This window comes from Aplysia californica, unplaced genomic scaffold, assembly GCF_000002075.1.
Source record: "Aplysia californica isolate F4 #8 unplaced genomic scaffold, AplCal3.0 scaffold01609, whole genome shotgun sequence".
NCBI lineage: Eukaryota > Metazoa > Mollusca > Gastropoda > Aplysiida > Aplysiidae > Aplysia > Aplysia californica.
The window spans coordinates 11,372-37,823 of NW_004798879.1; the positions used below are offsets into that span (position 1 = coordinate 11,372).

A 26,452-nucleotide genomic window follows, 5' to 3' on the forward strand; every position below is an offset into this window, starting at 1 on the left:
ATGAGGGGGAGGGGGAGGGGGAGGAGGGGAGGAGGAGGAGAAGAGGAGGGGGAGGAGGAGGGGGAGAAGAAGGAGACTAATCTATGTACACCAGGTTTTCAAAAAATGTTTTGCCCATTTCTTTTTTTCAAGAACGTTTTGTATTTGGTGTTTAAGTCACCCAACAAAATGTGTTCTCTTACAGTTAGCATTTCTTTAACACTTTGCCATCACAAGGCTCATATAGTAAAAACCCTTGCCATCAAAGGCAAAGGCATTTTGGGGAAAATCCAAAGAAACTGGGTGGTACACATCGCCGATCGGCAAATTGTGACGCCAAAGTGTTGAAGACCGTGAATTCACACGCGGAAAATAAACCCAGCATGCGGTGAGGATTTTTTGGTTGTAACTATTACATCCTCAATAAAAAGCAGAATATAATTAAAAAAATTAATTTAAAAAACACACAGCAACACTTGGAAGACCACTCACAATATCCAGCCTGCCGTCAGGACTTGTGAAGTTAAACGGCTGTGGCAGTAGACTCTCCTCAGGGAAACCAGCACTGGTCAAGATCTCTATCAGCTGGTTCTGGGGAAAAACAAAACCAAACAAAAAAAAATAACTTAGAGATTATTAAGTCATGACCTGAACGAGAATGAAAACTGGAAACCAAAAAAAAAACAAAATCAGAAAAATAAAAACAAAACAAAAACTCATCTACACAATGTCAGGCATATATATCTACTCCGAAATTTTTGAAAATCCCATTTTTTAAAAACTGATATAAAACGAATAAATACAACATGAGTATAAAGTGGCCTCAACAGCCTGTTCCTTTCATCTCTCTCTCATCTCATTTCGTTTCGGTTTTGAAAACGATACAGGAATAATAAAAAGGAATATATCAGAAAAATTTCAAAACAAAAACAAAAATAGTTTAGAATTACGACACATTCTGGGATATCCATCATTGTGGAGAAAAACGCACTATAATATGACACAAAAGTCTCAACAACAATAAGAACCAACAAAAAATAGCAACAGGAACCAACAACAAAAACAACGGCAAACTCTTACTTTCGCCTCCCAGGTCATGCGCAGCGTTTGCATATTCAGCGATTTGTGCTCACAGAAGCTAATCTCAGCTTGTTCTCCACCGGACCTTTGAAGTTTGAGGAAAACATTGAAAAAAAAATGACATAAATAAATATATACAAAGAGGGACGGAATAATGGTTATATCTGATTCAAAGACTTGTATTAAAATATCATAGGTTATAGCTGAGTGCATGTGCAACCTTTTCCTCTTTGTTCTTTATTTGGTTCCAAATTTAGTCAAATGGTGTGCTCCATCGTGTAATGGAATTATGCTAGAGTGTGAAGTCCAGAATATTATAGTCTCAAATAGTACTAGTCTATAATCTGAATAGACTTTCATTGACAAAAAAGGAAAAAAAGATGCTTGGGGAAAGAATGGTGGGTGGGAGGGAGGAGGAGTAGTTTAAGTGTAGGAGTGATCTACCCCTAAATAGTGGAACTCAGCACAGAACTGAAGCAAAAGGGGAGCTAATTAACCAAAGACAAACAGACTGACCTGGCGTCCTCCCACATCTGGAAGGCGTTGAGCAAGGCCACGTGGTCGCTGGCCCGACTGCCCGCCATGTTCTTGTGCACCCAGCCCAGGCGGCGCCGGTCCGTGGGCACGATGAAGGGCTCGGGGAACGTGGTGCTGGCCGCGATGGTGCACATGGCATCTCCCACACTGGGAAGGACAACAATAGTGCATGTTACTGTAAGGGGTATTTGTGAGACTTTCAGAGTCATAAAACATTAGGAAAGATTTAAGTTAGATAAATGGTTCAAAGTTTTCTTAATGTTCAGGGTTAACGACTATAGTACAATAAATGGTTCCAAATCATTCTTTTTTTCAGCTTTAAGCAGCATTATACATTGATGGTGTAATGCTTTAACCATGTAACTGAGACAAAAGGGTCAACTACTTTTTTGTTCTAAAACCATTGCCTTGGTCAATCTGCAGGTCCTTAACGAAAATCAGGAGTCAGCTTGCACTATAAATACAAGTAGAACAGAAGTACTGTGTTTGTTTATACTTTGTGTCTACTTTCATCACATATTCAGAAGGCATTTTTTGCTGATTGAACAATTTTCATGAGATCAGTTACACGGACCCACAGATCTCAGCTGTTGCAATAATTGTACAAGAACATTTTTTAAAAGGATTTTATGACTTTATTAATTTCCCGCAAGAAGAAATTGACATGAAACTCACTAGAAGATGCAGCCGTAAATGATCATCTTCCCCAAGCGAGGCTCTATGGGCATCTTGGCCAGCAGTCTGCCCAGGGGGGTCAGCTCATCATTGCTGTCCAGGGCTCTCATAGCTGGAGGAAGGAAACAAAAATAAAATCAGGTGGGAAGTCATTCGTTTGTTTGTCTGAATAAATAAGGAGTAACATAACAACATAATATTCCAGTTGAAAGAGTTGCAGAACTGGCTTACCATAGAAAACTGCATCTCCCCTCAATGCTTAACGGCAACATATGATGAAAAAGTAAAAGTAAAAGTAAGTAGAGCAGGGAAATAGAAAGAGTGATAGACAAAACTACAGAGGGAAATATAAAGCCATAATCTGAAATTATAATCTAAACCAGTTTTTAGTTTAAGTAAGAGTTTTACGGCACTTGTAACACAATAAGGTCATATAAGTGCCGAAGATTAGAGGTGTGACAAGAGTGTAACATAAAATAGAAGGAAGGGAGATAAAGACGATAGATGTTTGATAGGAAAGAAGAAGCAAACCACACCAGAGCACCCGCCAACCATTACAATCTAAAGCATGGACGAATCAACACAAGGAAAGAAAAGAAATCTATATAAGACCTTCAGTGGCACCCTCCAGCACCTGGCTTGAGGGAATGAAGATATTATACCTTGCTTTCAATTCCAAAGACCTGAAGACATTGCTGGCCTTTGTCAATCAAGGCAAACCCTGGCCTGGCAGAGCTTTGTATAAAAGGTCGAAAAGTCCACGTATAGCTGGAATGTTCCTGTCTATTTTTTAAACAGTTTGAGTACTCTCGAAAAAGAAAATAAGCATGGAAGTAAAGCTGAAAAGTTCTGGCCATACATATTCTTTGAAGCAATTTGGGAACTATAAAAAGAAAATCTGTTTGTTTGGGTAAAGAGAAGCACATCGACACAATGATGGCCATTTAGTGATGGAATAAGTAAGACAGACAGACACAGAAAAAACCCAGAGGGAAAGTGAAAAAGAAGGACCTAACAAACAGAGGCGCCCTCCAACCACCCGCTCAATAAAAGAAAACAAGAATAAAAGTAATAAAATATATATAATTTCTCCACTCAGGATTTGTTTTTCAGAGAATATTTCACAGACAACCTTAACTAAAAAATCAAGACCACTGACCTCTCAACATGACCTCCGCCTCAATGATGGCATCAATGGGCGGCGGCTCCACGGCCTTGGCCAGGAATCCCCCGATGGGTCCCAGACGAAGCAGCTTGATGGACAGGGCCAGCTCGTGGAGCGGCGTACGGAAGATCTCGGGGGTCGAGTGCTGCTCAAGCCTGAAACACAGACAAACACACACACACTCAAGGGTTTGGTACTTGTTTGTTTGTTTTAGTAAGTGCTTTACGGCACTTGCAACATGATAAGGTCATGTAAGTGCCAAAGATTAGAGGTATTACAAGAGAGTAATCAACACAAAAAAAGGAGCAGGGATAAGGACGATAAGATGTTTGATAGGAAAAAAGAAGCAGGATTTGGTACATGAATAGGTTTAAAGCCCCTGTCAACAATATTACGTTATTTAAGAGGCAGAACCTCCAAGTTTAAAGTTCATCTCCGAAAGGACCAAGCCAAATGGGAAATTTGTGTAAAGTGCCTTTCCCAACTTCAGACCGAGCTGAGGCTTGTATCCCCCATTCCCATAATCTCACGATTACAAGTCAGGTAGCCCTAAGGGTTTAAAAGTCGTTTCAGTTTGTGCTTTAGTAAAGAGAAGCATGTTGGCACAACAAAGGTCATGTAGTAGGGGGGGGGGGGGGGGTCATCTAGTAGGGGGGGGGGGTAAGACAGTAAAAAGAAACAGGTGAGGGAAAGAAGAGAAGTAAAACCTACCACGGGTGCGGTTTGGGTATGAAGAGAAGCTCATTGACACAATAACCAATACTGCCAATATAATGAGCAACAGAATTAATACATGCTCTCCCCCCCACTCCCAATTCTTACTTGGCAAACCGCGCCTTGCTGCACAGGTGGAAGGCAAAGTTGTTTTCTCTCCAGATTTAGTTTTAGTAAAAGTTTTACGGCGCTCACAACTGCATAAGGTCATATGAGCGCCAGAAGATTAGAGGTATTACAAGAGAGTAACAAACATAAAAAAGAAGGAGCGAAGATAAAGACGATAGATGTTTGACAGGATAGGAAAGAAGAAGCAACCCACACCAGAGCACCCGCCAACCACCCACTTTTCTCTCCAGAGGGGTGGCATAATGCTAATATAATGAAAAACAGAACCAGAACCAATCCACACCCCTCCCCCTCCCCACCATTCCCCAATCCTTACTTGGCAAACCGCGCCTTGCTGCACAGGTGAAAGACAAAACCGTTTTCTCTCCAGAGGTGTAGCATATTACCAATATAATTAATGAACAACAGAACCAATACATGCTCCCCCCACCACCACACCCTCTCCCTCCCCCTCAACCCTCCCCTTGCCAATCCTTACTTGGCAAAGCGTGCCTTGCTGCACAGGTGGAAGGAAAATCCGGCCCTGACACGGCCCGCTCGGCCCCGCCTCTGCTCCAGGTTGGTCTTACTGGCCCAGACGGTGGCGTAGTTGGTCATGTTGTTGTGGGAGGTGAACAGCTTCATCTTCACTCTGGGCCAGGCACACAGGATAGATATAATAATTAATAATAGCCCACATATATACAAGTTCATTTCCACACAGAAGACAAAAACTACACACAGGCATCGAAAACTATTTGAGGATTCGTTTTGGTAAGAGCTTTACAGCATTTGCAACAACATAAGACCATGTAAGTATAACAAGTGTCGTAGATTAGAAGTGTTAAAAGAGAGACAGAAGAGCTTTACACGATTTGCAACAACAGAAGGTCATATAAGTGCCGAAGAATAATATAATATTACAAAAGGGTAGCAAACACAAAAAAAGAAGGAGGAGAGATAAGGACGATAGATGTTTGAAAGGAAAGGAGGAGCAAACCACCTCAGAGCACCCACCAACCACCCATAAACCACCAGAGGCATAGTCGGTCATGTTGTTGTGGGAGGTGAACAGCTTCATCATCCCTCTGGTCCAGGCACAGAGGAGAGATATAATAACTCTCTACATATGGTCGCTTTTAAGGACAAGTGGGCTAACTGAGATTTCCGGGGTTTCCAGAAATCTTGACCGACACCAAAAGTGGGCATTGCCCTACCTCCTACAGAAGAAGTAGTTTCATTGGTGTGCATATGTGTTTGGTTATAGAGAAAACTCTCCTCGTCTTTTAAGGAAACTGAACAAGTGGCAAAAACTTTACCTTCGGTTTTCTCAAAACAGCATTTTTTAGGATAGCCCCTTCGTGCTTAAAAGCGACCATATACAAATTTTATTTCCCCACAGAGGACAAAAACTACACACTGGCATCCAAAACTATTAGAGGATTCGTCATGGGAGATTTACAACACTGCAACAACATAAAATAAGTGATGAAGATTAATATATGACAAGAGGGCAGCAAACATACACAAAAAAAGGAGGAGAGATAAGGACGATAGAGGAAAGAATGAGTAAACCACCTCAGAGCACCCGCAAACTACCAGAGGCATAGTTGGTCGTGTTGTTGTGAGAGGTGAACAGCTAATGTATGTATATCTTCAAAAAATAAAATGGTGAAATGGTATGTGTTAAATGCCCCTATCAATTGTATATCTTCACCCTGGTCGAGGGGAAAGAAATATCAATAGTAAAGATAAATTAAAATAAACTTTTTGTTCACATCATCATTATGATATCCTCATCTTAGTACATAGCTGTCAACTTTTCAAAACAATAAAAAAAAAAACAGTACCGATGTGGTGAATCAAGATGAACATTGGTCAAGTAACACCCCTCTCCCCCCCCTCCAAACTAACCGCATCCTAAGAATGTCAGGATTGTTTCTCCGTGACACACAGTTTTGAGAAAATGGGATTAAAAGATTCAGTTATAGTTAAATTGTTTTACTATTACAATTAAAATGTTTTAACGTTTTATTTATGAAGCGTCAAATTGAAAAAAATACACGCCATGCGGGGCATCTGTGTCAGTAATGGGTTTACTCAGTTCTCGCAGAATGTGGAGCAAGAACCCTGTTATTCTAAGAGCTTGTAGTGGCACCCTCCAAAGCGCCCACATATAAGAGAACACGAACAAACTCACTTGCAAGAGTCGATGACGTAGACGACATCATCGATGGTGACGCTGGTCTCTGCGATGTTTGTGGACAGGATGATCTGGGATAAAAGAGCAAATCCTTTATTATTATGCTTCTCTACAAGTTAAGATTGTTTCAGAATGCTGTCGGGTCTACTGAGGTCATATACTATAGATTCCCAAGCACATAGAGCTTGCTGATGAGTGGGAATTTGTGCTATACAATTCTATTTATTTTTTATTGTCATTATTTGTGTAAGGATAGCACATCAACACAGCTTCTGTTGTCTAGTGCAGGAAGAAAGTGTAACAGACTGTCTCAGAAAAATCAACAATCATCATCGCCAAGTGCTAGATCTGAAGTGGACATTGTCAGTCATTTCTTCTGGCTAATTTCTCTGCATAGATGCTCTTAAAAAAAAAAAATCCTCTTTATTTTCCAGATTTTCCCCTCTCATTCATTTGTACAAGATCAGTAAGTAACTTGCTTTCAGCCTACCTCGGCCTCTTTCGGTTTCTCTTTTTCCAGTGAGAGCAAGATTTTCAAGACATTTATGTTGATTCATGTCTTCTGGAAATAAGTTTTACCAAATGACAAAGTTTGCAAAGAAATATGCAAATTGCAACATACCTTTGTGACTCCTTCCGGCACGGGCTCAAACACTTTCCTCTGATCCTCACGCGGGATGGAGGAGTGGAGGGGGAGGATGCGGTACCGGGAACTGCCTGCAGAGCAGAAATTGAGAATCTATTATCAGGTGACGAAAAAAGGGAAGGCTCATGATGGGACAGAGTTGCCCTCCGTGTGACTAAATGATCCCATACTGCCGAAAGCTGTCAAAACGCTTTTCTTTTTTATTCATAGCAGTTTTGAAAAAAAGAGGGGTTTTTTTGGTCAGCATAACCTTTTAAAAATAGTATTCTTCAAAAATTTTGAACTCTAATCTATTAAAAAAATTAGTCAGTTAGTTAGTTTCACTTTGATTTTTTTTACACAAGTAGGGTAACTGATCAGGCTTTCGATTTAGCAAATAAAACATTTCGGTGCTAAAATGTAAAAAGGTATTTTGTCAGCTTACGGCGGAATATAGAACCAAAGATCACACAATACAAGATGGTTCAGTCTTCTATTAGAAACGCTATATTAAAAAAAAAAAAAAACACGTAAAAATGCGCCACCTTGTTGTGAACTGTTGTGGTAAATTGTAGTGAACCATCTCATAGTACGTTAATTTGTAGTGTACTATCTCCTGTACTATCTCGTAGTGTGGTAACTTGTGAACTATCTCATATTATTGTAGTTTGTAGTGTACTATCTCATGGTGAACTATCTGGCAGTGGACTATCTTAGGCAGAACTCACCAAACTCCGGGGTCTGCTCCAGATGTTTCTGCATCATGAAGATGAGGTTCCAGCCCGGCAGGAAAAAGAGAACAGCCCCCGGCACATTCAGGGACTTTATATAACGCAGCAGAGACTAGAAAACAAAAAGATGTAATTGGACATGTTTCAGGCTCCCACCAGCACAAGTTTGATGGAAGGTGTGCAACATTTTTCCTTGGCGAGCTACATTCAAACACTGGAGAAACAACTGAAGACCTGAGAACAACACCAAGGTCAAGTCACATTTAAATGATTTCGAGAAAATGAACATAAACCTTGTTCCTGAAATACATTCAAGTTCTGATAAGACGGCTTAAATAGACTTTATACCGGACGTTGCCTTGTTGTTGCATTTAGGCTTCGAATCTTTTGACAAGAATAACTGGGTGTAGGAACAGAATAGCTCTTTGTCAGAGTTACTAATTGATAGCCTTTTGTCACCGCTTTCGAATGATGTGCAGAACTCTGTTTTTAGGAAAATGTGACTTAACCTTGTCATTGTTCCCTGGTCCTCAATAAGAGCCAGTCACTGTCAAAATAAGTAATCTTATGACAACTGGTACACTGAGTAATACATGATATGTGAGGCATCGTGTTGAAATCAGGCCCTCGTCAAAATAATGAAACCGAAGAAAAGGATATTTTCCCTCCAGTTTTGACAATTTTTATTGAATTTTTGTTTCTTGGCTCAACACCTTTTATGTCCATATAAAACACATCAAAAGGTGAATTTTACTGAAAAACGTTGATTAATGGCACAAAATGGGTACATTTTCAGTTTTCAAGGACTCTCAAGACATAGAAGTTACCAAACTTTGGCGGCCATTTTCTCGTTAATTTTACCTCTGAAACCAGACGACCCTCACCTCTTTCAATTGCAAATATCTCGACTTCTATTCAACATAGATTGATATTTTTTTTTACCAAAAGCAAGGCAAATGAAAAGGCTTTAAGATATCAATAACCCCATATGCCCAAAAATTGATGAGCGCCTGATTCCATCACGCCGTGCCACATATATAAAAACGCTTAGCGAGGGTCACACTGACTGGCCTGGCGGGTGGGGGTTGCAGCCTGTGAGCTCCCCGCTGCACAACCTAAATTAGATCAATTAGCTGACAGGCTCAATAACAGTCATTAAGCATTGGGGAAAAGCAAGAAAGATAGCTTAAAAACAGAGGGAAAGAAAAGATGTACGGTCTTCCAGTAGCACCTGCTAACAACCTGCCCTAATTATGAGTAGTAGTAGAGTTTTTCAGAGGTGCTGACTGGCTGCAAACATAAATATGGAACTTTTTAGACCCAATGCAAATATATGCATGAGACTCAACTCAAAACTGAAATTAGGTAAAATATGTATTCCTCAATTTTTTTGTTTAAATTGGCACCTCTGGTTTTTTTGAAAATTTTAAGATAAAACAAACAAAAAAGGGGGATCATTACAAAGAATCCCTATTTCTCTCACCTCCACAAGGTCAAAGTTGATTTCTTTCTCTGGGATCTGAGCCATTGACATCCTTGTGGATTCAGCATAGCCTGGCCCGATGACCTTGTTACAGTTCTCCTGTAATAAGAAAGTACAGGTCACTCATTACCTCCACAAATCACAAAAGTAGCCTCATTAATAAACAAACCCAAAAACAAGTAAAACCAGTTGCACTTCAATCATAATGTTGAAACTTAACATTTTTTCTTTAAAAAATATTGTATACCGGTTGACACCATTAAAGGAAATACCGATTACACATTCAACACGATTTGGAAACAAAATTATTTTTTGGGGGGGATGATTTCAGGTATTCAATTCTTCCTAAATATCCGTGAGGCTTTTAAGTACAAACCCCACAGCGCAATAAGTAGGCCAGCCACTACATAAATCCACAGAGACAAAAAAGAACCTAGTACAATCAAAAAAGATTTCAAAACTTACATTTAGGAACTGAACACATCAGAGACATTTTTTAGCTGAGGCCCACTTCTGCACGACACCATCAATACAACAGTACACAGTCAAATCGGCTTTAATGAGCATCTGTCCTAGACAATCACCTGTACAACTGACCATTTTTCACTTGCTCGCTTTTTTTGGGTTTTTTATTTTTAATATTATAATTATAACGACACTAAACAAGACGTCCACCTGGATACGATCATTCATATCCTCGAGAAAAGGTGGCCGTCTTGAACAATTCCGATTACTTTATATCAACCACAGGTTTCGTGTTCCACAAAAAAAAAAGGTAAATCAATCCAGACTCACATCGTCATCACCCCCATCTTCGTCATCATCGTCTCCTCCTCTGCTCTTCCTCTTTCTGTCGCTTGGTGGAGGGACAAAGTTGAGCATCTCTATACAGTCTTCCAGGTAGTACTCTGGAGACACAGATTTTGGATGTAAAGACCAACAAAAGGTTTTAAAGTCTCTTATGTATCGCAGTTGAAATTTCAGTCAGTTTGGTTTTCTTTAATGAAACGTCAGAAAATAAATAAATAGAAACAAAACTGTTGTGTTCTTCTAAAACTGAATATAACAATTTTTGTGTGTGTGTTAACATTACTGAATGAAAAAAAAAATAAAAGAATAAATAAATCAGTGTGTTTAATTAAAAAAGAATACAAAACCAAAGGGAGCTCAAGAGGAACATTTCAAGACAATGATAATGAAGAAAGGCCAAGAGAAGAAGATCACTGTGAAAGGGCAGGAGTTCAGGAAAAAATTTTCAAAACAAAAAATTCCTTTAATGACACAGTAATATGACTGATGGCAGGTTTGTGAATTTATGTGTGCGTGTGGGTGTGTGTGTGTGTGTGTGTGTGTTTGAGTGTGTTTGTGTATGTGTGTGCGTGTGTGGACCAGTTCATGTGTCTGAGGGCATGTATCTTATAAGTCTCCATAGTGTGAGTGAATATGTGAAAGCACTCATGCATGTTTTTCAGGAGTGTGAACGCACAAGTACATGTTCGCATGTGTGTGAGTGCACGTGTACATGTTCATGAGTGTGAGTGCATGTACCTGCACTCCTGCATATTTTTTTTTACCTTTTTAATGTAGGTCATCGGTGAAAGTTAGAAGACATTCTAAAACCTGAAGAGGTAGGGTGGGAATTTTCAAAAACCTGAAAGTCATCACACAGACAGTCCTGCTTCAAGACAATCATTTTGCATGTAGCGCAGTCGCTGGTCTAAAATACCAGCAGACCTCGGCCTGTTGAGGTTAAAAAAGTGGCGGGGTTGGCATATGCCGGCGAACTTTCACCCATGATGCAGGTGTTTTAACCCCCCCCCCGACACAATCCAGATCATTTAGAAGACATAAGTTCTCCTTAGACAGTTTAGTTTTAGTAAGAGTTTTATAGCACTTGCAACACAATAAGGTCATATAAGTGCCGAAGATTAGAGGTGTTACAAGAGAGTAACTAACACAAAAAATAGAAGGAGGGGAGATAAAGACGGTAGATGTTTGATAGGAAAGAAGAAGCAAACCACACCACAGCACCCGCCAACCACCCACCTGCTTAAGCTTGTGGGTGTATGCAGTGTAGTATTGTGTAAAGCGTATGGAGCTCGCATTTGAGCAAGGGTATGGCGATATACAAATGCTATTTATAATTTTAAAAATTATTATTATGTGTGAGCTTACTGATAACTCGACCCACCTTGCACGGGGAAGGTGCGGCCGTACACCTCCACCACGGAGACATGGCCGAAGTATTCAGTGAAAAGCGTGGTGTCCACTGTGGCCGACATGAGGATGACCCGCAGCTCGGGGTACGTACGCACCATATCGCGCAGCAACACCAGCAGGAAGTCCGTCTACGGAGGAGACAACAGAATCCAACAAGTTTAGTTTAGTTGTTTTTTAAGTTGTTTTTATTTTATTGAGGGGGGGGGGGGGATTTGGAGGTGTTTTTTTGTTGTTGGGGGGGGGGGGGGTTGTGACCATAAGAACAGGTAGTGGGTTATGGGGGAAAAAGGACAAGAGGAAGTCTATAAGGGAAAGAGAGCAAAATCCCTTAAGTTCTTTTCTTGTAACAATAAAAAGAAAAGAAAAGATTAGTCACTGGACAAAACACCAAGAGGGAAATCCATTGAGGAAAAATCAATAGAATTCTTCCACTTAAAAAAAAAGAAAAAAAAGAACAGATATGTTGTGGAAAAATATTAAAACAGGGAATTATACAAGTTTTTGTAGCGGACAATGAGAAGAAAATGGAACACAGGAAAATACACACAGGAAGAATTCTGTTGAGGAAAAAACCCAGCAATGGAATTCTTCAAGTTTGTTTGCCTGCTTGTTTGAGTAAAGAGAAGCACAAAGACACAAAAACAGTCATTAAGTGAATAGAAAGAGCAAGCCCGATAGAGAGAAACAACAGACGGAAAGAAGAAAAAAGTAGACACCAATAGCATTTTCACCCATCGCCTTCCTAAAAAATTAAAGGGGGGGGTGATGTTATGACATTCAGAAGAACAGATGGGACATTGGGACATGGGAACAAATTACCAGGAGGAAGTGGCAATGACAATGACACACAATCTTTATTCATCTCGCAGGGAGAAATTTGTCTTGGTCATTTTCAATAACAGGGGTGTTACACAGGTCAGGTGCACTCAGGCATACACACCAACGCATACACACCAAAGAAAGAAAGTTTGAGGAAGATAATAACAAAACAATTTTGCTTGAACAGGGTGTGAACACTGCACACAGTTTTCTTACAAATGTCGACATATTTTCATTTATTATTGAAAAATAACAAAGGATACCTACATTGATGTCCCGCTCGTGAATTTCATCCACAATGACGTGTGACACGCCTCTCAAGCCTCCCTCTAGTCGACGCAGTAAGGTTCCTTGAGAAGAACAATAACATTCCTATTACAGTGAAGACAAAGTGATAGTGTAGAGCACAAAACCGGGATATAAGTCCCAGATTTATCTATTTCTTTTTTAACTCTTTATCTCCGAGGAGGGTAAACCCACTATGCCGGGGCCTTTCTTGGAACTTAATCTAAAAATGACGAAAGCATCACTAAATTGGTCATTAAATCAAAATAAGTGAGTATCTTTTCATAGTTCTTCATCTAATGAATGAAATACCGATAAAAGAGACCTGTTTTCAGCAACTGACGAAAAGTTATTTGATGTCCACGTCGTTATAAAGGAATGTGCCGGAGCCGCTATCAGCGGTTCACCGGAACAGCGGTTCTGACCGCAAGGAGCTGGGAGCAGCTTGCCAGAGATAAAGAGTTAACCCTTTTGTTTCTTTTATGAGACCTTCCATAAGGTGCACTTATGTCTGACTTATTTAAACCACTTCACGTTTCAAACACATACAAAACCTGCTCTAACGACCACTTGTCAACTTGTAAAAAAAAAATTGCATGTAAAAGGTCAAGTCATTTTGATATGGGGTGTGGAGTGGGGGCACTTTACTTTTATTACTACCAACAACTCATGAGGCACGGGAAAGAAAAGACAAGACAAGACAAGACAAGACAAGACAAGACAAGATGCAGCGCGCAGCACGACAAACACTCACCCACAGTACAGTAGAGGATAGCTCCATACGGCCGCGGCATCACGGACTCGAACCTGACGCTGTAGCCCACAGACGTGCCCAACATTTCAGACCTCTCTACAGCAACACGCTCGGCGATGGACACGGCGCTGATACGTCTTGGCTGAGGGGAGAACCCAACAACATTTCCAAGCACATCATAAACAACAGAGCTATTTAACGACATAGTGTCATAGTGTACATTCATATGTACTCAAAAAAAAGAAAGAAAGAAGAATGAGGGTGAAACAAAAAATAAAAACCCACATCGGTAATGTCAGACAGAGACATGAAATGAAAAATTAGTAAAGCATACCGACAGTATCGGACAGAGATGGGTATCTCCAAGGATGCCTGTTTTATGAGAGAAGCAACACCTCTGTCTTACCATTGGTTTATTCTTTAAGTTTGATCTCCCATTCCTGAATAAAAATAATATCCATACTGTCAAACTGAAACGAAGTTATTATTAGTCTAAAAATTTTGAAACTAACGTTCTCATGATTTCCGTTGTATGACTGCCTGTTTTTCCACGTGAACTCCTCATTTATAATCATTGGGTAGAAGAAAGGTCAGGACAAAAAAAGGAAAACAGAAATCTTTCGTATCCCTCTCACCTGGGTAATGATGATGTTGCAGTTGGCACCTTGTCCTGCATTGACCATATAGTCCAAGATAAACTGTGGGACCTGGAGAACAGAGGGAGGAGGAAAGGAAATATATCAACGTACACAGGGGGAAAAAACGACCAAGTTTCCTGCCACTAACACATTTTTTTTGGTAAGAGTTTTACGGCACTTGCAACACAATTAAGTCATATAAGTGCAGAAGATTAGAGGTGTTACAAGGGAGTAACAAACACAAAAAAAGAAGGAGGGCGGACAAAGACGATAGATGTTTGATAGGAAAGAAGGAGCAAACCACACCAGAGCACCCGCCAACCACCCACACTAACACATTCATTAATATATCAACATACAGAGGAACAAGACGAGATCTATGACACCTCTAATTTCAGCAGCCATTTTATTATTATTCATGACAAAGTTGCAATAGTGTTTGACAAACAGACTTAAATCTTCATCCCACATTCACTTAAGAAAAACAACAACAAAAAAGCAAAATAAAACAAAACAAAACCCAAACAATCCGCAGTAACCCACCTGAGTGGTCTTTCCGCAGCCCGTCTCTCCACGGATGAGTGTGACCGGGCTCTGTCGGATCATGTTGAGGATGTACTCCTGTGAGCCGTGGACCGGAAGGCCGGCTCGCTTCTCCATCATCTGGACAATCATAATTTCTTTTTAAAATTTAGTAAGGAGTTTCGTTTAGTAAGATTTTTACGGCGCTCGCAACTGCTTAAGAGGAGTTTATGACATTTGCAACACAGTTAGATCATGTAAATGCCAAATATTACAGGTATCTCAAGAAAATAACAAAATACAATATTAAAAAAATTTTTAAGGACAGATAAAGATGATGAATGTTCGATAGGAAAAAAACGGAGCAAATCACACCAGAGCACCACTCACCAACTTCCCACATAAAAAGTACAGACGAGAAATGGTATTTATAAAAGGTTTCCATTTTTGCCTTTGTCTGCCTGTTTTGCTAAATCGTCTAGCTTGCTCCATTTTGTTCCACCAATACCATATTTATCAGAAAAACTTTTTCCCTTTTCACAATTCACAAAGGGGTCTTCTGCGAAATGCTATCATGAAATGCTACTACCACTATTACTTTTGTACTAATCAGAATGCAAGCTTCATGCTTTACTGCGGATATATTGCGGGCAGTATTGCATACAGACGTACCTCAAAGGCCGCCAAAAATGACTTACGTCTGTATGCAATACTGCCTGCGATATGTTGAACCTTGACAATTGTTTTAAAACAAAAAGCAGAGTAGAACTATTTCGGCCAGCAACATAGTAAGAGAATAACACAACCTTCATGATAAGAACACATGATGAATATTAAACAAAAGCAAAAAAAAAAAAAGCCTCCCAATAATTATGAAAAAAAATATATAAAAAAGAAACAATAATGACAAACCCGATGCAGATTTTCATCCTGCTGGTACTGTTCGGCCAAGTTGTTGCACAAGTCTCTGCTGATCTCCTCCAGCGTGGCCTGAGGATGGACAGAGACATCATAGGTCAAGGTCATTTCGGTTTGTCACAGCCATAACATATTTGCATGAGTTTCTTTTTCTCTCCAGGTTTCTGGTAATTGGTATGGTAACAATGCCTGTCGCTTTTTTCTTGTATGCACAATATAGCGTTGGTTTTTTTTTTAATTATATAGGAACAATTCGATGACAGAGAGAGCTTTTTACTTTCTCCCAAGTCATGTTCAACTTACAAAAGCACTTTTCTTTCTTTTTTTTTTTATTCAAGTTTTTTCAAAACAACAAAAAAATGACATAGGCAGAGGTGTTATGACCGAGGTGAGTTTAGTAAGCATTCACACACAATGAGGGTCATTAAGAGCACAGAAAAAAAACAACTGAGTAAGAGTATGAGAAAAGATAAGCACACTGAAACCAAAATGGTCATTTAGCACCGGGGGGGGAGTAAGACAGATAGACAGAAGTAACAGAGGGAAAGAAGTGAAGTCAGAACTACCTGTAGCACCCTCCAACTACCCACCTGCCAAGTAGTATGTTCTTTAGCACTCTATCAATATCAAGACCACCAGTATTTCAGCATTTAAAACAGAAAATCTCTCAGCCAAACGCAAAATACCTCACAGGTGCTACCCTCCAATCAACCGCAAAAATCAACAAAAACAACATAATTATCCACTAAAAGATAAGTCAGCTCGATGCAAAAATCCTCACAGGTGCCTCCTTCCAATCACCAGAACACCCCCCCCCCAATCATCTATGAAAAGATAAGCAGCTATATTCCGTCCTCACCGTAGCCATCGGCCCTTCGTCGATGTTGCAGTTCCTCCAGGGGTGCCAGTTGGGCACGGGGGGCGCCCACGAGACGACGCCTGGCGTGTTTTTCCTCGGGGCCGGGTCAAACTCTTCCAGGGTCGGGTGGTTGATCAGGGAGAGGGGTTCCGGGCCCGAGTCGTCCTCAGCACTCTGCTGCTGCTGTTGCTGTTGCTGCTGCTGGGCTCTCTGAGGACAAAAACAGCAACAGCAGTCCATCCTTAGAACGAGAGCCCATTGAGTAAATGTACAGTACAATGGAGTCCTCTTAAACCAAAAAATGCAGGACTACCCGATTTTGTGCAGATTACAAATATGTAATTAGTTCATGTCATTGATAGCATTGATGGTTTTTGAGTTTTTAGCTCTTGAAAGTGGTCCTTCAGATAGCCCAGTCTCACTGTAACTAGCCATTTCTGTGATTATGTAACTGAAAATGATTCTCAAAACTGAATATTTTTAATCCTTGAATGGAATACTTTGAGAAAATGAGAAAATTACAAGTAAAAATACCTTAATTGTAGACTTTGGTGCTATGAATTATGAAGTAGAGTGTGGCCTAAAGTGTAAAAACGAACTCACCTGGAAATGAGTGACAGGTGCAACTCCCCACTGACTCAAGCACTGGTCAATACTATTCTCCAGCTCTTCACTGATGGCCATCTCGTAAGGTGGAAGCTGGGAACAACAAAAAAACATAACTGAACAATATGAAATGCATTCATTATTTGAACACACCGAATTCAATAAAATAGAATGCGTACATTATTTGAATGCACACAGCCCGACCACAATAAAATGTATACATTAATCAAATGCACCCGACTCGAGTGCGATTAAATGCATATATTATGAATGCACCCTGCCCGACCAAGGTAAAATGCATACTGTACATTATTTGCATGAGCGTCTTCATTTTTCCTCAACGCAACTACACTAATCAACTCTACAGCTCAACAAGATATATAGGGAGAACCATTAAGCAGCTATTTACAGAGGACAGCACCAGCAAATTTGTTGGAAAAAAAAAGTAATTGCAAGAGGAAACGTACATTTTCAGCCTAGTATCATTTAAAATCACAAAAGCATCTCAATTAAAAATTGTCAAAAAAGAAAAATTCAATACTAAAACAATAAAAAATCAAGATTTCACAGGTAGTTTTCTCTTTTCACAGATAATATATACCTAACAGAAGCCTCACTGTCGCTGGACTTGAGTTGGATAAAGAGAAGCATGTCAACCCAATCTATAAATGTCGTTAAGAGCACAGAAAAAGCAAGACAGACTAAAACGACAGAGGGAAAGAAAAGAAGCAGGACCTATCAGCGGCACCCTCTTATCATCCACAAAGAGTAATAGAAACAAGAGGAGGAATGAAGAACTGAAAATAAACAAGAGGAGGAATGAGGAACGGAAACAAACAAGAGGAAGAATGAGGAAAAGGAACAAAGAAGAGGAGGTATGAGGAACCGAAAATAAACAAAAGGAGGAATGAGGAAGGAAACAAAGAAAAGGAGGTATGAAGAACGGAAACAAAGAAGAGGGGGAATGAAGAACGGCAACAAACAAGAGGAAGAATGAGGAAATGGAACAAAGAAGAGGGGGAATGAGGAACAGAAACAAACAAGAGACAGAAAGAGAGCTGGAAACAAACAAAGAGTACTCACCTCCGTCTCATTCTTCTTCTTCTTCTGCCCCGTGTTGGCCTCGATGACCTTCATGTGGTAGAGCTGTCTCACCAAGGACAGGGCACACGACTTGGAGGCAATCTGCTTGTTGGAGCCAGTCTCTCTGGCATGTACATCTGGGGACGTGAGAGACGGTAAACCAAAGATGTACTCAAATTTCATTTTTTTTAAAAACCAAAACAAATTTGCATTCAACTTTGTCTGGGGTGTGAGAGATGCATAAGCATTTGTTTGGGTGCAGAGAAGCACACAGACACAATACTGGTTATGAAGAGCAAGGAAGAAGCGAGACAGAGAGAAACAACAGAGGGAAAGTGAAAGAAAAGAAGAAGGACATACCAGTGGTGCTTCTAACCACCCTCTATCTGGTGACGTGATAAATATTTGTTAGTTTGTTTGGATTGTTAGAGTAAAGAGAAGCACATCGATACAATAATGGTCATTTCGTGCAGGTAAAAAGTAAGACAAGACTGAAACAACAGAGTGAAAGAAATAGGGCTTTCAAGTGGTGCCTTCTAACTTCCCACCTGTGAGAAACAGCTCAGAGACAGTCCAGTATTGCATTTCCAAATGTGAAAATCGGTATATGCTCAGACTCAAAACTTTATTATGAAAATCTTTTTCTTGCCTCCATAATTTATTTCCCATATTTTTTTTAAACAAATGTTTCTAATTTTACAACCAGAAGTACGAAATAAACCAAGTCCTTTTGACCTCGCAAAAACTAAATTCTATTGTCAAAATTATTCTTAGAAATTCAGAGTTCAGCTAATCCTGGGAAGGAATTAAATTGAAAGACTGCTGACGTCAGGTACAGATGGGTTAGCTCCGAAAGCTTTTCAAAACCTCATTTTTGACTAGTTTCTATATGTCTATGAAATGGTCAACTAGTAGCAAGTCTAGGTGAGCCCCAAGCCATACTTTTCACCAGTCGACCCAGCCTTCAGCATACTAAGAGCAAAACAGGAAAACTTACTGTGATTTATTTTCCGCACATAGAACGACATCTCTGCTGCAAAGCTCCTGTCAAGTGAGGTAGAAATCAAAACAGAGATATGTCACATTTCATTTCACGTATGTATGTCTGTCTGTAGAGTTACAGGTTAGTAGTGAGGGAGTGAGTGGTTGAATGAGCGGGGTGTTTAAAGAAAGAGCCAGAGATAGAGAGAACAAGAGAAAGAAAGGTAGAAAGTGAGAGTGAAAGAGAGAGAGAAAACGAGACACAGAAAGAGAGAGAGAAAATGAGGGAGACAAAGAGAGAGAGTGTATGTGTTGAGAAGCATGAAAATTTTAAAACAGCAATGATGTGTACCCAGCACATAGAACTTTATAGAGCAAATATGTACAAATGATTCAACTGGCCAGATTATCTACAGAAAAACAGAATCTAAGGTGAAATATAATCAAACGCACACTTTTGGGGGCTGGTTTTATACAACTAAATTTCATTTTCCCAAGAAAAACTGGGTATTTTGTTTTACTATGACATGCATTAAAACGATAGTTAAATATATTTTTAAAAATTCTAAACAGTTTTACGTCTTTTCCAGACCTCTAAACACACGATATCCTGTTTTACTACAAAGAACTGACATGATTTTTCTCACTGACACATTCCAGAGACCACCCTTCTAAAAAATACAATAAAAAGCAAAAACAATAACTAGTACATCCTTACGAACTGGCAGAAGGGGACAAAATAGTGTGCATGGGGAATACCCTTGTATGGAAAGAGGTCTGTTGAAATGATTTCTTCCTGACATATGTTCAGCTAAGAATATATGCAATCATGCACAACTTACCAGGTACTTGTCGGATTTATCCTCGTGATTATCGCAGGTTCGCCACAACCCTCTCGGAGCTTGCATCGTCAAATGCCATCCCAGGAACCATACATACGCAGGAGCAGAGAAAGGAAGCTTCTCCGCTTCGTCTCTCTCTACTCCCAGCAAAACAGTTTCCCACATCATCGCAAGAAGCATCGGATGATTGCTCGCATGAAACGCATAGCGACACGGGGAGATCACTCACTCACCCCTCTGTGACCGACAACCAGACTTTGCTGTGGCAAAAATAAGAGAAGGGTTCCTTTACAAAATGTGACAAATCCACACACGGATGTATCCCATTTCATCATGGAACCCTTCGAATTTTCAACCACTTCCTAACGAAACAGAACTAATTCTATACAAACTGCTGTGAAATTTCCAAATATCGTTCATCAAGATGGTTATCATCATTTCGCACTATGGAAAACTGACAAGACGGTTAACAGAATATCCATGCAGCCTTTGGAGACAAGTTTTCTCAATGTATCACATCAATGGTGTCAGACGCAAATAGATCAACTCAAATAAAAAATATTCTAAAACCATTTTTTTTTAAATTTCAAAAAGCAAGGTCTAATGTAGTTATCTCTTATCTCAATACGTGGTGTCAAATTTCAACGAATAGATATGCATGAAACATCGATATGAAATTTGACTTGAAGTGTATCTTTGATAGTTTAATTTAAAGTTTCATGCCTCTCCTGTTAATTGACCGACTTGGGAGGTTGCCCATTTGTGTCCGACACCACCAGGGTGAGAATAGTATGTTTTTTTCCTGTACTAATTTGAAAACATGACAAAAAGCCAAGAGTATGAATGTTGATACTCTGGCAAATTTGCTTAGTTAGGAGCCTTCATCATAAAAAGAACAGCTTGGTCTGTACAAAGATTAAGACGGACATTATGCAGGTCGGATGCTGAAACTTCCACAACAAAGTCTGGTTGTCATCGGTCACACCACTGACTCCTGCATCCGTTTCTTTCATCAGTATCCAGGAGAAAGTGGAAAAAAGCCTCTAATATACACATGAACACCGTTTTCCTTTCCCCTCTATGGAAACAAATGCAACCTTTGTGCATGTGTAAGATCATAAAATAGGAATGGGGAAAAGGAAAACGGGGTGCACATTTTTTGCCTGTGATGCTTTACTAAGAGATTTCTTCTTTTCTCCCCAGAAAGTACATTTCTACCTCCTTGTACTTCTTTCCTATAAAAATAAAATCCGTCCTATGTCATTCAAAGAAGATGAAACATATTTTCTTTTTAAAAAAAAGAAGAAGAAGAAATTTGAAGTAGTATCCAAAACTATTCCCAATTTTACTCCACTAAGGAACAAACATCTAACAACAGGTCTTCTACAAAAGACCACTTTAATAAAGCATTTTCCTTCTTCTTTTATTACCATCCTCCACAAAACCGTACTTTCCTTTGCATTGGCTCTTTCTCATCACTTTTTTTTTTCCAAAAAGATTTTTTATTCTCCTAAAGTGTTAATACGGGACTAACTCAGAGAAATAGTTTGCCAAATGACAACGTTTGAAAGGCAAAAATACACTCAATATATCACCTTTGATTCCTGGGATGGCATTTGAAAAAAGGATGCAGCATTTTCAAACAACACATCAAGACACCTCTTTGCTCATCTGAAAGTCAAAAGGTTTCACCGCGAACAAGAAAACATTGCTGATGGAACTGTTCGACTCCACATCCACACCTCCGCTCACTTCACAATGAAAGTGCAGCAAACGTATCTCAGGTATACATATCTTGACAACAATAACTGCTGTTGTTGGTGGTTATCCCGTAAAAAAGAATTCTCGTATGCAAAGTCTCTAAAGCCTGTGAGCTAAAAAAACAACAACAAAAAAGCAAAAACAAAAAACCAAAAAAAACCCCAAAAACCAAAAAGTTCAAAAGTAAAGAAGCAACAGGACAGCTACCTGTTGTGATCTGGCCCCATCACATGGTACTTGTAGTCCGCACTGATCTTGTTCATCTGCAGGAACTGATGCAAGCGAGACTTGGCATTTTCCATCGTCCAGTTACCGTGAATCTCAGCATTGAAGTCACAGTCTTCAGACTTTAAACGCCCGGGAAAAAAAACAAAGTGTGTTTTTCAGTTTGAATAAAGAGAAGATTATTGACACAATAACTGTCATTCAGTGTTGGAGGGGAAAAAGTAAGACACCCAGACAGAAACAATAGAGGGAAAGTCAAGAAGAAAGACCAACCAGCGGTGCCCTCCTACCAGTCGCATAAAACAAAGTCGATATTATTATTTTCCAAGAAAGTGTTACATTGATTATCTACACTAACGAGTTTTACATTACTTTCCTGCGGAATAAGACAATTTAAAAAAGCAGATTTAACACTTTGCCGTCTCATCTCACCGATTGGCGATGTTTACCACCCAGTTTCTTTGGATTTTCCTTAAAATATGATGGCAAAGTGTAAAAAAAAAAAAGAAAGAAAGAATTGTCTTTTCTATTTGATATAGAAACATTTTTTCACAGGCTGTATCAATATCAACAGTTGGCTGTGTACCCCCTTTCCACATGCCAAACCTTGATACATTTTTTTTCTCAGAGTAGGGCTGTTTTATCAACCTAGTCATGCTTCTTTACAAAGAGTTCATTGGTGTATTAAGATAAACAAGAATAAATCGAAAAATGTCAATAATTCCTTTACAATCACAAAGTTCTGTATCACAAGTGTTAGGGCAGTGGCATATTATAAATATAATTACAAAGAGAGATGCCCATAACAATTTATATAAGACATAGGTAACGTAGTCATTATACTAGTCACACGTACCTCTTCCAGCTTTCTTTTCTCTGCTATGCGGTCCATGTACTCCTGTGGAGGTCCACGCTGATAGGCTGGGTATTCACGAGGCGGTCCGCCTATACTGCTGCCTTCCCCTGTTTAAGAGGGAGCAGAAACATACACACATCAACAGGATAACGGACATTTAGTGGAAGGACAAAGCAAGATAAACAGACAAAAATCACAGTGGAAAGAAAGTTAAGTTTTTAGAAAGTAAAAGTTTTACAGTACTTGCAACACAATAAGGTCATACATATCAGTGCTGAAGATGACAAAAGAGTAACAAAAACAACAAAAAATGAGGGTAAGGACGATAGATGTTAGATAGGAAAGAAGGAGCAATCCACACCAAAGCACCTGCCAACCATACACTGGCAAGGAAAATAAATAGGACATACCAGTGGCTCCCCTTAGTCACCTGTACTTTCTCCCTCATTACCAGGAAAGTGAACAATAAAAAAAAAATAGGGACAGAAAGACAAAAATGTAAATAAGTGTAACAAGCACAAAGTATCTCCACAGAGGGAAGAGAGCAGGAAATTGAGCAAAATAATGTGCTATCAACAAGAACAATGACGCAGAGTAAGAAAGGTAATTTTGGATAATTTTCAGTCAGTTCAAAGTAAAAGATACGAATAAACAACAAATGTTTGACCCTCAAAAAGGCCTAAAGTTTCACCTCAAAGGCTATCTCAGGGGCAACTGAGAAGAAAATATAAGGGGAGAAATTATGATCATTATTTATATCATCATCATCTCTCCACTTAGTTTTTCTTCTCAGTTGCCCCAAAGGAAATCAATCATCATCATCATTATCTCTCTCATTAGTTTTTCTTCTAAGTAGCCCCCGAGGAAACTGATCATCACCATCATCTCCGCCCTTAATATTTCTTCTCAGTAGCCCCTGAGGAAGCCGATCATCATCATCATCATCATCATTGTAAACAGAGGATAAAAAAGGTTGAGATTTGGTAGGGCTTCTAAAATTTATTATATAATACCTTAAACGTTTCGACATACGGCTTCATTAGGAACATTAAAAAATATATATAATAATGATTAGATTAGATAAGATAAGATCATCATCACCATCGTCATGACAACAGGCAGGACAAATGGCACTCATATGACCTTATGCAGTTGCGAGCGCCGTAAAACCTCTACTAAAACTAAACTAGGCAGGACAAAGTACCCACCTCCAACCTGCAGATGTGGCGCCAACATCCCGCCCGGCAGCACACCAGAGTTGCCATCCACTGCCGCAGCTGCATTCTCCTGCTGCTGCTCAGCTACACTACCCGCGAGCTGTTCGAGAAAAAAAAATGTGTTTAAAAGTTAAGAGAATTCTGAAATTTTCTGGATCACCGGGAGCAAAGCAAAACAGGTGACGTACTTACGATATCTTTAAATAAATAATTAGTCCGAAAGCTTTTTTAAAGTGTCAGAAAATTTTTTTTAACTCCATATTTTTCTAAATATCAATGTTTTAAAGGAAAAGTTCTGACCTTATATATTATAATATACACTCTGCTGCCATCAGTACTACTGCCCCCTTCAAAATTGAAAAATTGATTTAGGAAACATTTTAAACACACTGATCAAGAAAAAGAGAGAGCATGAACATCTACAATAGTAAATTACCACAATAGAACAAACAAGTACACTATGTTCCATTCCATCAGTGTGCTAGCAAAATGGCATAATTTACAGTTGTGCCAAAGTGCAATTAGCCTTTTATTTTGTTTGGTGGTACCACATATCTATTCTTTGGTAATATCAAAACAAAAAATGTACTGGCAGTCACAAAAGAAATGTGCATGGCAAGTTTTACCATTAATTGATGATAAATAATTTAGTTAAACAGTTTTTTTTCCATTCATCTCAGAAGTAGCAAAAATGAGACATGCCGAGCATAGTGCTAACACAGTGACGATTTCTTAAAAGTAAGGCTTACCATGCCAGCAGGCACATTGTCAGCAATAAAAAGTCAAACATAGAAACGTTTTAAACACAACACTAATAAATAATAAAAAAGGAGAATAAACACCATCACACCTATACACTTCCTACTAAAAAATATACATTCTAATTTCAGGTCTTTTAATGTCAAGGCTCACCATGCTAGCAGGTACATCATCACCGCTCATACGACCCAGACGCACAAGGTACTGGATGAAGTCACGGGCCGCATTGGCTTGGGCATCTTTCTTGCTGGTTGAGTTGCCAACGCCAACATAGTCGAAACTATCCACTCTTACCTAGGAAATAAAACAAAAAATTTTTAATGAAAAGTTCAAGAGTCCCATTCAAAGACCTAAACACAGGACACAGTCTCCCCAAAGCTCTTTGAGTCAAAAATGTTTTTTTTCTTAACCACCATGTTTTACTATCGTATCCATAGGACGTAGGAAACTCTGTACCACCACTTTCCTATGAGGAAATTTACTCATTAATCCAATCACTACGCTTTGATATCAGTCTGTCAAAATGATTTTTTGAGAAATAGTGAAAGTTTCAAAGAGATCTTCGTACTAAAAATACAACTATGTGGGTACTAAATGACCCCAGGGCGTACGGATAGGGTTAAACATTATTAAAACATGAAAATTTCAAACCAATACGACATACAAATAACAGTGCAGGAATGAACAACAGCAAAGAAAAGATACAATAAATACTATAAAGTAAGGTATACCATAAAAAGTAATAACCAACCTCACACTTGAACCTCTGCCTGTGCTTTGGTCCCCCTGCTGAAAATTCATAATTTGGCACTCCAGTCTTGCTTTTTCCACACCAACTGTAGAGAATCTGCTTTACATCCATGATGGCAGAGCTTTCATCTGCCACAGGACAATCTGAAGTTGGCAGAGAGAAAAAATGATTAGATCTAGATCTAAGTCCTTTCTTAGAATAAACTTAGATTCTAAAAGTAAATCTAGATGTGAAAAAGCCTGGGACAAGTAAAGGGACATGGGCAAGAAACAGAATAAGATAAATAGAATAGAACATGACAACAGCGGTACCCGCTACAGTGGGACCTTACCGGAATCCTTTTTTTCTCTCTAGGTAAACTCAATTACCTGAGCTCGGGATTAGCGGGGCAAGGAAAGGCCCTAACTCAGATACAGCAAGAGAGATCGAGCGAGCTTTATCTGGGGGAGGGGGGGCTGTAGGTGCGCTCCAAACAGAGAGTTTGTGAATGGCCGGTCCAGTGATGAGTGAGGCGGGGCAGGCGGCAGAGAGAGCTGGTATGGAGAGACGCGATACGTGAGCCACTCCAAAAGTGATGTGTTAGAGGCTCAGTATGAGAGCGTATAGGCCATAGCCCTAGGCCAGGTCAAAAAGTAAAAGAAGAGGAGAGCCTGTAGTGTATGATTCCTGATTCATTGAACTGTGATCGTTGATTCTCATAGGCATACGCATGCATCCACTTCACCAGTTCTACAGTTGCCCTTCCGGTACTAACGACAGCACAAGCAACGAAACTGGGGAAAAGATGTCTTCCAACAAGGACAAAAGTGTCAAAAGGAAATGGTTCTCATTCTAATTAAAAGCCGAGATAATCAACGAAGTTGACAAGAAAAGGCAGACTAATCAAAAGTGCAGATTTTGTTGATATGGAAGGGAGGTATTTATTCATGTGGATTAAATAAATTTTTTTTTGTAATTTCCCCCTTTGCATTCCTTTAGCGGGAACTTGCTTAGATCTACGGCGGGATTTTTCTTCTGAAACAAAATGTCCAGCTATAGATATCTAGCCGTGTTCTA

The 26,452-nt window shown here is 39.5% G+C and overlaps 1 protein-coding gene across 1 annotated transcript in view; it reads right to left on the bottom strand.

The window, feature by feature from the left end:
- LOC101848799 (ATP-dependent RNA helicase A) overlaps positions 1 to 25,632 on the bottom strand; it is a gene marked incomplete at its 3' end in the record, with an annotated part of 30,513 nt that extends 4,881 nt beyond the window's left edge. The window contains 26 exon segments of the mRNA XM_013090871.2: positions 472 to 570; positions 1,060 to 1,144; positions 1,576 to 1,743; positions 2,272 to 2,383; positions 3,431 to 3,591; positions 4,758 to 4,910; positions 6,459 to 6,532; positions 7,084 to 7,178; positions 7,815 to 7,929; positions 9,301 to 9,399; positions 10,096 to 10,208; positions 11,492 to 11,648; positions 12,607 to 12,689; positions 13,379 to 13,520; positions 14,014 to 14,085; positions 14,560 to 14,679; positions 15,451 to 15,528; positions 16,316 to 16,525; positions 16,919 to 17,014; positions 18,005 to 18,141; positions 19,002 to 19,048; positions 21,796 to 21,935; positions 22,670 to 22,776; positions 23,878 to 23,986; positions 24,799 to 24,939; positions 25,397 to 25,632. Of these exon segments, the coding sequence (XP_012946325.2) occupies positions 472 to 570; positions 1,060 to 1,144; positions 1,576 to 1,743; positions 2,272 to 2,383; positions 3,431 to 3,591; positions 4,758 to 4,910; positions 6,459 to 6,532; positions 7,084 to 7,178; positions 7,815 to 7,929; positions 9,301 to 9,399; positions 10,096 to 10,208; positions 11,492 to 11,648; positions 12,607 to 12,689; positions 13,379 to 13,520; positions 14,014 to 14,085; positions 14,560 to 14,679; positions 15,451 to 15,528; positions 16,316 to 16,525; positions 16,919 to 17,014; positions 18,005 to 18,141; positions 19,002 to 19,048; positions 21,796 to 21,935; positions 22,670 to 22,776; positions 23,878 to 23,986; positions 24,799 to 24,939; positions 25,397 to 25,507 (3,024 nt within the window).
- Between the last annotated feature and the right edge of the window lie 820 nt (positions 25,633 to 26,452).